Source organism: Pectinophora gossypiella, chromosome 13 (genome assembly GCF_024362695.1).
Source record: "Pectinophora gossypiella chromosome 13, ilPecGoss1.1, whole genome shotgun sequence".
NCBI classification, from domain to species: domain Eukaryota; kingdom Metazoa; phylum Arthropoda; class Insecta; order Lepidoptera; family Gelechiidae; genus Pectinophora; species Pectinophora gossypiella.
This window is the reverse complement of record NC_065416.1, coordinates 9,747,873-9,764,883: the sequence shown is the minus strand read 5'-3', so window position 1 is coordinate 9,764,883 and position 17,011 is coordinate 9,747,873. Positions and strand designations below refer to the sequence as shown.

At 41.5% G+C, this 17,011-nt stretch overlaps 1 protein-coding gene across 1 annotated transcript in view; it reads right to left on the bottom strand.

Annotated features, from left to right (window-relative positions):
- Nucleotides 1-105: 105 nt before the first annotated feature.
- The window catches only part of LOC126371969 (ATP-binding cassette sub-family B member 6), a 33,157-nt gene continuing 16,251 nt past the window's right edge, over nt 106-17,011 (bottom strand). The window contains exons 6-16 of the mRNA XM_050017447.1: nt 8,594-8,765; nt 7,527-7,699; nt 6,430-6,667; nt 5,728-5,903; nt 5,487-5,556; nt 4,866-5,001; nt 4,421-4,628; nt 4,053-4,231; nt 2,259-2,373; nt 1,763-2,025; nt 106-1,533 (exon numbers count right to left, since the gene is read on the bottom strand). Coding sequence (XP_049873404.1) covers nt 1,356-1,533; nt 1,763-2,025; nt 2,259-2,373; nt 4,053-4,231; nt 4,421-4,628; nt 4,866-5,001; nt 5,487-5,556; nt 5,728-5,903; nt 6,430-6,667; nt 7,527-7,699; nt 8,594-8,765 — 1,908 coding nt within the window. The 3' untranslated portion in view covers nt 106-1,355. The remainder of the gene's footprint in view (nt 1,534-1,762; nt 2,026-2,258; nt 2,374-4,052; nt 4,232-4,420; nt 4,629-4,865; nt 5,002-5,486; nt 5,557-5,727; nt 5,904-6,429; nt 6,668-7,526; nt 7,700-8,593; nt 8,766-17,011) is intronic.

Genomic DNA, 17,011 nt, shown 5'->3' with positions numbered 1-17,011 from the left:
TTTCTTTGTTTACTTTTTACTTCCTTCTTCCCTTTCAATAATTTTTGACCTTTTCACTTTTTTGGCACCAGCTAGATAACAGTAGAAGAAATTAAACGGTTGAAATAAGTAAAACATTTTTAATAACACTGAAATTGCACGTAAAATTTCCCATCACAATTTAATTAATACTACTTAGGTACATAAGTTACATCATCGCAATGTCAACTTATACATTGCTGTAGTTTCAATGTGGTTGAGTGGACGTCACAAACGCGATTGGAGTTTACCTAAATGTTGTCTTTACCATCCAACCAAAACTAAAAGGGACAAATGGTGACCTCCTTTATCAGTCGTCACCTGTTTTGTCACTAGGACATATTTTTGCATTTCTTTCTAGCTATGTAAAGAAGTTTTGTCCATGAAACTACAATGAACTGCTACACTTCAGAACATTGCTTACTTAACCAGTTTTTCTGTTGTAATCCCTAATTATGACATAATGTAACAAACTATTTTTAAAAGGCAAAAGTTCTCAAATTTCATATTTTTCTAATTTAGGCTCCACCACACTTGTTTTAGAGAACAACTAACCTGTTGGTGTTATATTCATATAAAAGGTATCCCCTTTAAAACGTAGCATGATTAGAATGACAGCAAGACGGAGATATAGTACATCGCCTAGCGCGAAAGAGACAGATGTCTGTCGCACTAACGTGATGCAACTTAGTATGACAGAGACACAAGGTATGTCACTGTAATCATGCTATGTTATAAGTGGTATCGAACTGTTGTCAAACACAGTATAGTACTCGCCCATTATTCATTACGGCGGATTGTAAACTCTAGCAGCAAACCGTAATCGCTATGGTCCCTACCATAGTTTGTTCATCAATATCAGTCATTTCCTTTACCCTGGGCTTGTCTACAACTACACACTCTTTGGTACTCGTGCCCTATATATACATTTATTGAAACAATATCATTTCATTGGAGAATGTCAGCAGTTTCAAAATCCATTGCAATTTGAAAAACAATGTATTCATTTTACACCAGTGATGAATGTAGTTTTTAGTGATTTTGATAATCTACTGATATTTTCCATTATAAATAACACATACTCTTATAGTACAAAAACCTTAAATCCTGATGATATGATAAATCATTTTCCACACATGATTAGCTTACAGATCAGTCTAATATTTTCTAAATAATCATCCTACAAAAAATAGATGTAGACAAGCCGTAATGGCACTTAGCAATCGAAATATCAAACTTACCGTTTAAATTTCCACCTATAATACCAAAACTATAGTTTTAGACCACTGTGTTCACTAGCACCGTATCACTTCACATTGTTTCACTACACTTGAGCATTATAACACTCCGTGTCCGTGTCCGAAGCCACTGAATGCATTGGCCGGGTTGTTGTTGGAGCGGTCCGCTGGAGGGTTGTTGTTCTCTCCTTCAGACGGTCCGTTGTTATTTCGACTCTCAAGCTGCTGTTGCCACATGGACGCGTAGAAACCACCTTGCGCAAGGAGAGCATCGTGGCTGAAAGGAAAGGATAGTTAGAATCTGATAACTTACTGTGGGTTGGTATAGAAATGATGGATAAAAACTGTCATTCAACAGAAAAACAACCTATGGATTTTTTGAACAACATAAGTTCATAGAAGTTCCAAACAAATGCCAAAAAGTACCTAACAGCCATTAGTGAATCAAGTCACATGATTTATTTTGTTACAAATTAATATTTAAACTGTTTTGTAAGTATACTCACTTTCCCCTTTCAATGATCTCTCCATCTTGAAGCACTAATATTTCATCGGCGTGTATGATGGTGGAGAGTCGATGTGCGATGATAATGGTTGTTCTGTTGGCGCATACTCTGGCCAGCGCTGCCTGGATGTTCCGCTCGGTGTAGGTGTCCAGCGCCGACGTGGCCTCGTCAAGCAGCACGATAGCCGGGTCCTTGAGGATCGTGCGTGCTATGGCTATCCGCTGCTTCTCTCCGCCGCTGAGCTTCAGACCACGTTCTCCTACCTGGAATGGGGTTTCAGCTATTGTACATAACATAGCATCATTACTGTATCCCTGAGAGGGTACGCAAAGGTGTATAATGTATACACTCACCCCTCGCTAGCTATGTTGCAGAGATGTATACACACACTCTAATAATGTAAGTTTTGGGGATGATTCAGTAGTATCCGATTTAAAACAACAACTTACAACTGTAAAAATAAAATAAATAACATGGTAGTTTTTTAAAATTTTACCTGAGTATCATACGCGTCAGGAAACGTGAGGATTCTGTCGTGGATATCCGCATTCTTTGCCGCTGAGATGATGTCGGCCGCAGAAGCGTCCAGCCGTCCGTATTGGATATTGTATCTAAAATTGATAAAAAAAATCATGTTAAAACCATATTAAATTATATAAATGCACGGGTAGCTAGATTTCCCTCTTTTAGAATGTGTGTGGTGACGTCACCCGATATCCTACGTGAGTGAGGTTTCGGGAAAGACGGAATAACCGACAGAGGGATTGAGTCCTATCTATCATGATGAACCTATAGATGGGCCGTTACCAAACGATTCATCGTATTCGTGTCTGTTCGTGTATATTCGTGTATACAGGGTGTTAGTGACATCGTAACGAAAACTTTGAGGGGTGATTGAGGCCATGATTCTGAGATGATATCAAGTGGAATTTTCCGTCGCAAAAGTATGGAATTGAAAATAATTAAAAAAAACACAAAAATTTACAGGATGATTCAGACTGAAAATTCCACTTGATATCAACTCAGAATCATGGTCTGAACCATCCCCCTCAGTATTCGTTACGGTGTCACTAACACCCATACCTACTTGTATGGCTACCGTATGTACTTGTGTGGGGTGTAAGTGACATCGTAACGAATATTGAGGGGGATGATTCAGCTGATTATTCTGAGTTAATATCAAGTAGAATTTTCCATCGCAAAAGTATAGAATTGAAAATAATTAAAAAAAAAACTAAAAAAATCATGAATTTTGCGACGAAAAATTCCACTTGATATTAACTCAGAATCATGGTCTGAATCATCCCCCCGAGTATTCGTTTCGATGTCACTAACACCCTGTATATAGTATCTGTGACTGGATTGTTATTTGAGCAGTTAAAAGATCAGCATCAGGAATTCACGTTGCAAGCAGGTTTCCATGCAGTTCCGAGTATGCGACGTCTCCATATGCACGTCATAAGCAAAGTATCTGTGACTGCAAATTAGGTCGTGTACTAGGTTCAAGATAAATTATGAACTTCTGATTACAAATAAAGACAGATCTAATACTAACGAAAAACTTTTCATTTTTTCTAATTAACTTATTTATGAATTTTAATCAAGAAAACGTAATAATATGTCCGACATTTTATCACGTTTTTCTATGACGTCACAGTATGTTTTTTTTATACAAATTCCATAGTAATTTCGTGTTTTGACGTTTAGTAAAAAGTAACTGATTCGACTAGTTGGAAACTAGCCTATTGTCTTCTGATTACATGTGGCTACGCTCACCCCGTGAGTAACGCGTGTGTATATATGAGCTTTTTGGATCCAACTAATTAATATTAAAGCCACATTGGTGCTAATTCCTGTAAATACCATCTAATTTTATTTAACGGGTAATCGACAAGCATAAAATTTATGGAACACACGTCAATTTTAAGCACAAATCTAAACCAACCGTCTAAAAATTTTACATCAGTCAATAACCCGACACAGTTAAGTAGACAGCACGTCAAACGGATTGCATACCAGCGACGTACCTTTTTGATTCGCCCGGGTTATTCATTCATTTACTCATTCTTCCTAAAATTAAGAGCTGTGAATCATCCGCCCCTTTCCTTTTCGACGGATATGAAAATGACGGATATAACTTAAAATAAAATTAGGCGGTGTCTGCAGGAATCGGGGCCATTGTGAAGCTACGACACTGGTCGTTGCTTATAATCTGTTGACTGGTCGTAAGTTCAACCGGGAGAAAAAGTAATTACCTAAATAAAAAAATGTATGTCTGTGTAATTATTACCTGACAGTGTTATTGAAGAGCACAGTGTCCTGCGGCACGACGCCGATGTGCGCGCGCAGCGAGGCCTGCGTCACCGTGCGCACGTCCTGCCCGTCCACGACCACCGCGCCCTCGTTCACGTCGTAGAACCGGAACAGGAGGCGCATTATCGTCGACTTGCCCGCGCCGCTTGGGCCAACCTGGTATTGTATTTTATTTTTAAATTGACCAAGTATGTTGGCTCAACTATGCCTGATGGTAAACATAGAGAAGCCCTAATTGCAGTAGCAACTGAAAACCAACGCAATGAGTCAGTTGCGACTACCACACTGGCCTACTAGGTGCTTCTGCTAGGTGTTTTTTTGGATGCCGCCATTATCGGTACTCACAAGAGCGACAGTAGAGCCGGGCGCGACTCGAAAGCTGACGTTATTGAGCACGAGTCGCTCGGGGCCGTAGCCGAAGGACACGTGCTTAAACTCGACACCACCGCGCCGCACCGCCAGCTCGGGGGCTCCAGGCGCGTCTTTGACGTCAGAATCCTCGCGCATTAGGTCGAACATGTTCTCCATGTCGATGAAGTTCTTCTGGATCGCTCTGGGAACATAAGAAGGGAAATTTAATTGTGCGCAAAATGCTCGTAGTTTTCGACAGGTCTTGCATAACTTATATTTGTTATTGGGTTTGCACTTGAAATTATTTTCTGTTCCATACTTTTGCGACGGAAAATTCCACTTGATATTAACTCAGAATCAGGCTCTGAGTCATCCCCGAGTATTCGGTTCGATGTCACTAACACCCTGTATACAATCATAAAACGTCAAACCAGTTTACCTGTAATATGTCCCGAACCAATTGAGCGGCACGTATAGCTGCACGATGTACGAGGCGAAGAGCACGTAGTCGCCGACGGTGAGTTCGCTCGTTTTCACCACCATGTGCACGGCCAGGATTGAGCCCGCCAGGAGACCTGTACGATACGTGAAAAATAAAATAGTCCAAATGACAACCTATATGTATGTAGCTGAGTGAGTGATAGGTGAGTTGAGATGATTGTGTGAGAAGTAGACGAGTAACATGAGTAGTACAGAAGGCATTGAGTATAGAAGGGATGCATAGACAAATGATTGAGTGAAGGAGTGTGAATGAGTGAGAGAGTGATAGAAGGAGTGAGAAAGGAGGGAGAGGGGATATATAGCTGATGGCGGACGGAAAACGATGGTGGTGTAATACGGAGAGAATAAAATAAAAATAAGTGTTTAAACCGTACTCAACTGTTTAATTGAGCAAACCCAAATCCCACATTTGGGGACTCGTCCGGGATTTGAACCCGGGACCTCTTTTTGCCTGACAGCGTTGTGTGTAAAACAGCTACCAGAAACTATTCAGCGCTGAGACACACCCCCGACACTCTACACATACAAAAATTATATAATTAAAGGACACAGCACTTACCGCTGCAAATTATAATATTCTGAATTGTGTTCAGCATGTTGAGTGTGACGAGGGACTTGAACTCTTCTTTCTGAAAAAAAAAAATGCATCAATAAATAAAAATATATTTGATGTGCATTATTTATCAGATTCAATTTGAGATTAGCGAACACTTTCCATACGATGGTAAGCCAGTGGTTAACCAAATATATCATCGACGAAGGTAAACAAGTTCATTCTAAATTTTCATAGTCATTCTCACCTGATAATTGACAATAGCGCCTTTATAGGAGAGCACTTCATACGCCTCAGCGCCGTAGTACTTCACGGTCTCGAAGTTGAGCAACGAGTCGACGGAGCGCGCCTTTTGTTCGTTGTCCGCCAGGTTCATACGTCTTTGGAACTTTGTGCGCCATTCCGTTACTACTATCGTTGCGACTGGAAAAAGAAGAAAGCACCATAGAACAAAGAATAATAATACTTGTAGAACGGTAACTCTCCGCACCAATTCGTATCGGGCGCCGAGCTAGATTTGCCTCGACCTGATGACTACTGTAACCTCTTGCCTGCCGGGGTATGCTCCATACCCCCTCCGGATGATTGAGGGGAGGTCTGTGCCCAGCAGTGGAACGTAAATAGGCGGTTTTTGTGTATATGTGTATTACCTCGACATAGGTGACGGGTGGCGCGCGATGTATATCCCGTGAGCGGCACAAGAATGGGTCATATTCATATAATATACAGTTTATCATCGTGAGGAAACCCACATCCCCAAGAAATGCGTTTCGGAGGTATGTGACCGAAACTGTATTAGGCTTGAAGGTTTGCGGGTTGAAAGATCAAATATGCAGTCGCTTATGTATAAAACCGAACCTGTCAAATCTTCAGGTTAGGTAAACGGACCCCGTGACGACGGGATAACGCTATCTCGAAGAGTTTTGTAATAATTATAAATAACACTTACTTATATAAAGCACCATCGTAGAAAAGACGATGAATCCAAACCACGCGTTGAAAGCCATGACGAAGTAGATGATAGCGATTATAATGTCCACAATGGTGGGTGTGATGGAGAACAGTATGTATGAGAGCAGGTTGTCGATGGAGTCCGTGCCGCGGTCCATCACGCGAAGCACTTCGCCGGTCTTGCGGGACAAGTGCCAGCGGAGAGGCAGTCCGTGCAGGTGTTTAAATAACTCCAACTGAAAGACCGTATTTTATATTTTAGTACTCATACAAAATACCCGCCTATATGTTAGACGACCAAGGCGCAAGTCGGTAGAACTATTAATAAAAATACTTTAAACTATTTCACATATTATGTATGCAGTAAATTGTCGTAGAATGTGTTATTTTCTGGACCGAGCAAACACAGTAGAATAAACGGTTTTCCTTCAGTCAAACCCACATAAACACGTCCTACTGCTGGACACAGGCCCCCGTCATTCAAACGGAAGGTGTATGGAGCATACCCATCCTTTCAAACATCCTAAAATGTAGATATAATTACTTAGTTAGTAGTTACGGAAGTACTACGCAGTTTAGGTACTTAAACGACTGAACCTTAATAAGCCTTAGAGTCTAAGGCATATGGTAGCAAAAAAATATAGTCTAGTGCTGGCTGCTGCAGGTGCGACGCAGTTGATTCCTCGACTCCCAGAAGGTGTAGGTAGGAAGTGTTTTGTCGAGGGTCACCAGTTTCAGAGCGGCGAGGGTGTGCTGCCGCCAAAGGATGTTTTTCGGAGTACCGAACAGACCATAGTACCCCGCTAGTCACATGTTGGTAGGGATCGACGATCCAACGGAGTCATGTTGGAAGTTGTAGATATTGCGTCTCTCTGTGTAAACTTCGATATCGCGTTTCACGACTGCTTCAAGACTGCATTATTGAATGTGGCGCCAACTGTTGCATGTGGGCGGAACTAGCTGGCAAACTAGTTGGGTCCGCCACACCGATATATTCATACCCTATACAGCTAGGCTACTAGTCTACATTTATGTTCGCTTATGTTACAGTTTTTAATTCCGATGCATTTCATTGTGAAAATAGTACCTACTGACCTGGAGTTCTCGTGTAGTGTACTGCTGGACCTTAATCCACAAGAAGGAGCGGAGATTGTTGAGGAAGCCCATGCCACCGGTGCCGCCACCCTGCAGGAACTTGAAGAATACGTAGATAGCCACCAGGTCCCAGCAGTAGTACTGCGTCGTTTGAGGCGGCGATATGCTGTCAACTAAGGGGGGAAATCACGAATGAATGCATATTTTTGGATGTATAAGAATAAGTAGTTGGCAATGGTATGGGAAATTATGTGCTATGGGCGGACACCGTAGGTGCGTGAAAGCCATGGATGACTTTGAGGAACACATTTTATTTCCTGACATCTCCAGTGCTGTACCAACCAACCCAGCGACCCAACGGGAGGCCAACGGGATAGGCTTGTACAGTCGATAATAAATAACGGAAGCCTCACCCTCTTTGAACCGGATTGTTCCTAACGGGGATACATTCATAAGATGATTTCATAAGAGAACTTGGGGGTTAAAAAGCCCACATCGAAGCAATTAATCTAAGAAAGGAATATTGCTATTTGACATTTGTTTGCATTGCGCACTTACTTTTGTATGCGCAAATGTCACATTGCAATATTGCTTTTTTAGATGAATTGCTTCGATGTGGCCTTTTAACCCCGCTTGTCTCTGTCATTACTCACAGTGTAATAAATATCTTAATAAGTGACAGTAATATCAATACATGTCAAGATTTGATTCGGTCACACGCTGACGACCTAACCACCACAGCCATTGATGTATAAAATGAGTTACTATAGAATAGACCATAGTCAACAAAAACCAAAGATCTAGGAGAACACATAATAACGGGTTCTTACCGCGTTTAAAGCAGGGATATGAGACTCCCGATATAACGGCACTGTTGCAAGTGCCATAATCACGGGATGACTGATGAGATTGGAACCCGTTATTATGTGTTTTAATTATGATAATAACCACGTAAACTTAAAACAAAGATATAGGAAAACAACAGTTCAACCAAAGTAACTGGAACATAGATAAAGATATTATTCCGACGTTCAGAGATGTTATTCCGAAAGAGCAGTTGCACTCACCAATCTTCTTATTGTAGATGGGCACATAGAGGTTGACGACTCTGCCAGCTATGAGTGCCAGCACGCATATGAGCACGTATATCTGCAGGCAAAGACTCTTGCGCGGCCACAGGAACGGCAGCAGCGTCCGGAGCTTGCTGACCACATTCCTGAAGGTCGACCGGTTGTCTTCCTGCAACCAAGCGACAGGTAAGCAATCATGGTTTCTATTACCCGTTGATCGCACAATCTTCAGGTTAGGTAAACCGACCCTGTAGAATTTGAGTGCCGAGGACTTGTTAATAAAACCCGAAAATCACTTTTAAGACTGTATTGGCCAAACAGGGTAGGCAGAGCGTACAAAAAAAATGTAGGAGCGTGCGGCGATCGCGAATCGTGCCAGTGTCGGTGTTCGACTGAATGACGTTTTTGTCCCGCGCCCGCGCTCCTTCACTCCCCGCACACTCCTTCACAAATAGTTTATAACTATAACTAACTACCTACAAAAATAATGATTTAAAACATACAAAATCGAAACGTCAACACGCAACGTCAACGTTTATTCGTAAATTTGTCGATTTCGCCGAGTCGATTTGCTACGTACTGTTTATAATTTTTAGCATCGTTTCTTATCCAGTGTAAAACTGTGGTGGAATCACACCAAAATACTTTGCGTTCGCAAGCCATATTATGTTCTTTTAAAATTGATTCACTTAATCTTGCGGCTAAGACAGCCGACTGTAATTCCAATCGCGGAACGGAAACAGGTTTATTCGGTGCGACGCGGCTTCTACTCGCTATGAATGCTACGCACACACTGTCATTATCTATCCAGCGCCAATAAGCTACAGCGCACATTCCTTTGATCGAAGCATCGCAAAATGTATGTAGCTGTAGGTGTGTATAGTCGTAGCACGCAGACGTAGTCGCAGGTTGCTGTGTTAGCGGGGATCGTGAGCGTGATTACAATAGTGGGGAGGGTGCGGGCGGCGTCATCGGCGCACGCGCCCCGTCGCACTCGCACTGTGATAACGGCTGATAAGGTTCCCCTCTTCATCTCGCTCGTTCTTGCTACGGCCGTAGCTGCGTAGCATCTAGGTATCTTCACGTTACGCATTTCTTATAACAACGTCAGCCATTTACTCCGCTTTTCGTAGACAGTATCTGGAATCGGTTCATCCCATCCAATGTGTATTTTCCAAGTTTTTTTATTTATTTTCCAAATTTTCCAAGTAATAATTTTCTCGATTAAAGTAAATGGTGATAAAATTCCATAGACTTCGTTAGGTATTAGTTTAAATGATACATCAAATCTTAATGTGTCATCATCGGGATGCCAGATCAAACCAAGTGTTCGCTCGCCCTGTAGTTGCTGACCAATTTTGAATCTTACTGCGGTCGCGCCGAGAGTCTCTTTTGGCAAATTGTTGAGGATGGTTTTGCTATTACTTGTCCAATTTGTTATCTTAAAACCTTCGTTTACTAACTTCATAGCAGTTTCCTCGTCCAGCACGCTGTCGATATAATCGTCCATATAATGTTGTGTGAGTATAGCTCTCACGGCGGCAGGCATTGAAGAAATGAAACGTTCTGCATTTTTGTTTTTTATGAATTGAGCTATGAACGGCGAACAATTAGCTCCGAATATTAGTGATGTCATCACATATGTTTTAATATTTTCAGATTCCAAGTCACTTGTAAACAGAAATCTGAAGGCATCCTGGTCTTTTTGACGAATTATTATTCTTAAAAACATGTCCTTTATGTCTCCAGTAACAGCTACTTTATATTGCCGAAACCGTAACATTATACCAAATAGTGACATAAGTACATCAGGCCCCTTTAATAGATAATCATTCAAGGACAATCCTTTTGTCTTCGCTGCTGCATCAAACACTAACCGTAGTTTCTTTTTATTAGGGTTATCGACCCCGAAATGTGGTAAATACCACGTCCTTGGTGTGACTTCTAGGTTAGACAATTCTTTACCATAATTGTTGTCAAACAAATGACGCACACGATCTTCATATCTCCGCGCATATTCTGCACTTTTCTTCATCTTCAGTTTAACTCCTTTCAGTCGTGAAACAGCATTAGGATAAGAGTCAGGCATCACACAGTTCTCATCTTTCCAAGGTAAGCCGACGTACCAGCGGTTGTCCACGAGCACAGAAGTTTTTTCCAGGTGTTCCCATGCGCGCAGGTCTTCCACATTTTCCCGCGGTTTAGCAGACACTCCCATAGAATCGATGGAGAAAGATTGACTGACTTCCTCGTGAATATCTTGCAGTTGACGCTCGCTGTCCATATTGGTGACGTCATTAGTGTGTAAGACTTTACAATGTTGGGGTGAGTTGCCCCTATAGATGTTGTCTTATAATGAGATATTAGTTTCCCAGGGCGTGGAAATAGGCACCTAACTCAGAGAATAGGGGGAGAATAAGATTAAAATGTTGGGCGCCGTATAGAAGATTCCCTCCTATTACAAACAAAGCCAAGGTGTTGGAAATAATAAAGATTTCACTTTTAACAAAGGTATTATTGATTCAACAATTTCAAAATAAAATTATATGAAGTCAGTCGGTTACAAAACATCCTAAGGTAAATTAAGAAATAAATCTATTACTATAACATGGTATCTTAACTTAGTATTATTCCTAAACAACTAGGTATTATCCCTATGAGGAAAAGTTAAGTGTCAGGACGGCAGGTCCTGACAAAAAGGCATGAAGTATGTATTGAGGATAAATACTCCATGTATTATTTGAATAACATCTTGAGAGCATGGCACTATCCATAATAAGTTAAATTAATCATGAAGAAGAGATATCTAGATGGTATCCAGAGATTTTAACACCAAACTGGAATTATGAATTATGTACATTAATAACCGCAGCAGGAACTGACACTGACGGCAAAAGTAGATAATGAACACAAATGGTAGTCATGGTTGGGGAGCTAGACCCTGAAGGAAGACCTTGAAGTTGATTTTTGAAGTTAGTCTTTACAGTTGATCATTCTAGTAGAACTTTAACACTGGACTCTGCCGGTGGACTTTGACCCCTGTAACAAAATGACATGTTACAGCCAGTGTTCCTCCGGTTAGGGTTAATAACAGAAATAATTCGGTTATTAACCGAAATAAATATGTGTTAACAGTACAGGCGTATACCGAAACATTTCGGTATTCTTTATCAAGGGGGTTATTGCGAACACTGTTAACAGAAATTAAAGGTTAACAGGAATGATAGGTTAACCGCTTTACAAACGGTTATTTTTGCATGTTGCCATTCCGTCGTGCGAAATGAATGCTGGCAACGCTGCGCCAAGCAACCTGCAGGCACTTGTCGGCGTCGTTTAATCGTTCCACGCGCTTTGTTTTTTACTATTTCGACGTTTACTTTTTAACCAGCGACGCTACGCGGAAAGGTCGTAACGTAGTTGCAGAACGCATGATCCGATTTGGTTACGTTTTTTTTTGTTTGATAGGTGATAATTACGAGAAGATTTGTAGACATGACGGAAGGATCCAGGGTCTGATGATGACCAGGTTATATTATATTATTATATATACTCGACAAAAAAATTACGCAAGATCGCCGAGTTTGAGTTTGTTTGACTTGTCTTGATGACCCTATTGACCCTAGGTGGTTGTTGGTGGTTGATACTCAGGGTGTGATGATAACCAGGTGGTTATAAGGATAGGAGCTCGATATTAAAATAACGCTAGACCTCCGAGTTTGGGCTTGTTTGATTTGTCTTGATGAGCCTTCTAGCTATACTTGGCTTTGGTGGTTGGTATTCAGCGTCTGATGATGACCAGGTGGTCATAAGTTAGGAAATCGATATTAAAATAACGCGTAACCTTCGAGTTTGGGCTTGTTTGAATTGTCTTGATGAGAACTTTATTGGTGGTTGGTATTTAGGATTGGATGATAACCAAAAGGAAGTTTGGGTTTGTTTGATTTGTCTTGATGAGAACTCTGACTCTAGGTGGTTGTTGCTGGTTGATACTCAGGGTGTGATGATGACCAGGTGGTCATTTGTATTGTCAACTTAGAAACTCGATGTTAAAATAATTTGCCTTGACGAGCATTCTAGCTCTGGTTAGTATTCAAGATCTGATGGTAACCAGATGGTTATAGGAACTCCATTTTAAAATGACGCAAGATGTGGTTACTAGTATGAAGTCGGAAGGTAGTCGTCATGGAATCTAGACAATATAATAACGCTCTCTAACTCACTTGTTTGAGTGATCTTGAATATTACTCTGATCTGAGATGGAATTGGGATGCATCTTAATATGTAGCCATAGGATGAAGTCCGTATCGCATGGTTTAGGCGTATGGTACGTTACGGTTTTGTATGATGCGTATATTAATTTAAAGACTTGAATCGAGTCTATTTTTTTGTCGAGGAATCGACTGGATTCGACTAGAATCGATTAAAATGGACTGGATTTGACAAGCACCTAGAATCGTCACAATCAGCTTGAATGGACTTAAACTGACACAAATGACTTGAATCCACTCCACTAGACTGGATTCCACAAAATCGCCTGGAAACGACTAAAATCGACAGTTTTTTATTAATAATATAGGCTCACGTTTGAAAACCGCGTCATTCTCACCTGGTGGTATGGGACGATGTGGTCTAGGGTGAATCACGCTTACCTAGTAAATGCCTATTCACCCTAGCCTTGATGAATGCCAAATTATAACGAGTTGGAAATGCAGACAACAGTTCCAGTCCTTTGCTATTCGCATCAAAAAGGAAGAGGCAAAACGTTTAGTGCGGATTGGTGGTATATCAACAACATGAAATGTCTGCCGACGACTAGTTGTTCGAAGATGGAATAGTGTGGGTGGAATTAACTCATGAAGTTCCTGCACACACTGAACCGCACACCGAAGTGTATCCTATAAAAAACCGCTACCCTTCGTCTGTGTTTTAGACTTTGGAGTCGAGTCTTCACTAACGACTCATTGTCTACGAGCTTTAATGCTCAACGCTCCACCAAGTCGAGAGCGGCCAACCGAGAGCTGGCAGAGCCTTGCCAAAGGTGACAGCAGTACTCCATACTACAACGAACCTGTGCTGTGTATAGATCGAGCAACTGCTCTGAGGGAAAATATCATCTGACTTTAGAAAGGATGTCTGATTTTTGGCTGCAATTTTGTTATAGACTCGGTGTAGCAGCCGAAGTTTAGGTTGGCAATTAGGTCCGTACCATAGAGCTCGAGATAGTTGGTAATTGACGTGGATATTAGTGATGGTGTAACGAATGTAAATTTTTAGACATTCGCGAATGCGTATACGAATATCTGCAAAAAATATTCGCGAATGCTAATATTCGTTACATCACTAATGGGTACACTCCGGAACATTGGAGCCAGATTCGTTTCGCGGTGAACAGACATGCCTGGGTTTTGGAAGCGTTGAATTCGACCAAGTTGTTGTCACCCCGTTCTGAGACGGACTTAAGGGTCAAATTCACACGATTCATAAGATTCTGATAACAAGTTCTGATAACGCTGACATTCCTGGTGCTTGTTCTCCGTCACTGTGCTATCGTCTGCATACCCATAGGACATAAATCAGCAGATAATTGATCTGGAGCAGGAAGATAGTGGGAGAGAGAACAGATCCCTGAGGGACTCCGGCACTAATACCATGTAAATCAGACGAGCACCCATCGACGACTTCCCAAATCCGTCTATTCCTCCGGAAGTCAGATATCCAATTACACAGGCTAGAAGGGATCCCATATGCCGGAAGCTTTCCAATAAGCCTATGGCTATATTTCCAATAAGACTCTCCCAAACCCTATCAAAAACCTTTGTGATATCAAAGGACACGGCAAGAGCCTCGCAAGTGTGTAGCGTACACAAGAATTCGCCAGTTGACCTATTACGGCGGAAACCAAATTGGCGGTCACTAAATAGATCGTTGGTGAAGGTACGCTAGAAGGGAATTGTTCAAGTTCGCTGAAATGGGGCGGTAGTTAGCAGGGTCGGCACGGCACGACTACCTTTTTTGGACACAAGCTGCACATAGGCAAGCTTACATGGGTTCGGGACTAGTCCTGAACCCAAAGAGAGCCGGTAGAGCCGTGTCAGTACTGGAGACGACTCAAGTGCACAGTTCTGCTGTACGATTGCTGGAATACCATCTGGACCACGGAACTCATTCACGTCTAGAATGTGAAGCATTTTTAGGACCTCATGTTGCCGGATACAGATCTCTGCCATTCTTCTTCTTCTTGTAGTTTCGATGGCATTCAAATTTTTTTCAGCCCAGTATTGCCATTGCCAGATCACAAGGAGGTACACTAGGTGGAATATTGTTCTCAGCATCTAGACGAGAGTCGCAGGTGAGGAGATAAATAAATTTGCCTTCTCGTGCGCGGTATAGGTCAGCGATCCATCAGGTTTCAGCAATGGCGGCAACAACAGACGGCAGAAATTAGCTAGATAAATACCAGTTGGGTACTTAGCCAGTTTCGCACCGATTTGGCCTACTTATATGGTCGAAACGAGCTCCGCGTATTGTCCTCTTGCAAGACTTGGCGGCGTTATTCGGAGTTTTCTTCAGAGTTAGGAGCTTTGCAGGTATATTCTTCACCCCACACCCGGTATGCGGGTCTGCGCAGCTCGACGGGTCTTCTGAAGAAAAGCATACCTCACTCCAAGGATAGGACGCGAAGAAGTGCCGCATCTCATCCCAGTCTGCTAACTTGTATCGTCATATTCGCCTGGATTCTCTGCGGTTAAGATCAGATGGGGGATAGACAGATAGAGATCTCACCAAACAATGGCCGGAAGTTCCTAAAGGAAAGTCACTGATACTTGATATCGGTCCGGATCAGTTGTCGGCAGAAGGTCCAAGCAGTTGGCGGTATGGTTGGCAACGTCAGGTACCCTTGCAGCGCAATTTACCAGCTGTGAGAAACTTAGTGACAAGGCAAAAGCCTGCACCTCTTTGTCAGCATGGTCGGTCTGCTGGAACGGGTACAAACACTCTTGATGGCAGGCGTTGAAGTCCCCCAGAAGAAAAAGTTGCGTTGAGGGATACTATATTCCGCATTACCAACTCCACTTTGCCAACTCCGATGTGTCATTAAGGTAGGTGAATAACCTGGAATCCAGTCGAGTGAAGTGGAATCTAGCCATCCTTATCGATTTCAATCAATTTTGTAAATTTTACTCGAATCCAGACGATTTTAGCCGATTTTTAACGATTCCATTCAATTTTGTCGAATATAGCCGATTCTTCAAAAACGCTTGTTTCCCGTTTATACCCATCTTTCTCTTTCCAGGTGAGTTTGTTTTAATATTTTACTCTTCGTTAGTAATAACCTATAAAACCGAGGTTAACCCTTGATATGTGTTAACAGGTTTCAATAGGTTAACAGATTAACGTGTTACCGTAATAAAAGGATACCGATTGAATCTGTTAACCTTTTATATCGGTTAACTTTTTAAATGGGTTTTCCGAACACTGGTTACAGCTCTGTCAACCCCGTTACGACGCGGAATTATAGGTAAAAACACTCACCACATCACGTGGGACGATATTATAACAGCATTCCCCCTAGTCGATGGACTAAACCATTGTTTTTATACTGAAAGAAAGAACGTGAGGTTAGGTCATTGTCATGAACATATGAAGCTCATAATTGCCAACGTTCCACGATAATAACCATCTAAACACTCACCAGAAGACTTCACCATCCTTTCATCATAATATATGTGGCTTATACACCACTTTAAAGAAATAATCGCGACGGGACTAAATTGCCATCGTCATCGCGTAAACGAAATGTCAAACGAACATAACTTTTTCCCGGCGCGTAGGCACACACCTGTATGCCATACAGCCAAGTGGGAAGTGTAAAAAAAAACGTGTTACAGTTCCGTTTTAGTTGAGGAAGAAAAATTTTATTTAAAAATTTTAAATTTTTAAATAAAATTTTTCGCTACACTCTAGTAACGAAAGAGAAATAACAAGCGACTCCTGATGAGTTAACTTGTTATGAACGTACATTTACCTTACCAAGGTAAAAGAATGGAAAGAAACAAACATGATCACCATGTATCTAACTTGAAAGCACATCTCATGTAGCCCAAGGGGAAAAGGATTAGTACATTCCGCACTAGCCTTGTGCTTACTTGAGTTAAAATTTGGGATTCTCCCAAGAAAACATATTGCACATAGGCAACATATGTTTGAAACAAATCAAAGAAACACCCTGGTGGTGTCAGACGACAACTCAAAGAATTAAATCTAACACTGCTTAACCTTACATAAACATACAAACATCTTGAATATGGTCAAGTTAAAGGAAAACCTACCTAACTTTTAAATTTAAAATAACAGATTAAACCTTATGCCTACGTTTTACTTAGTCATGGCCATGACACTAAACTTATACCAAGT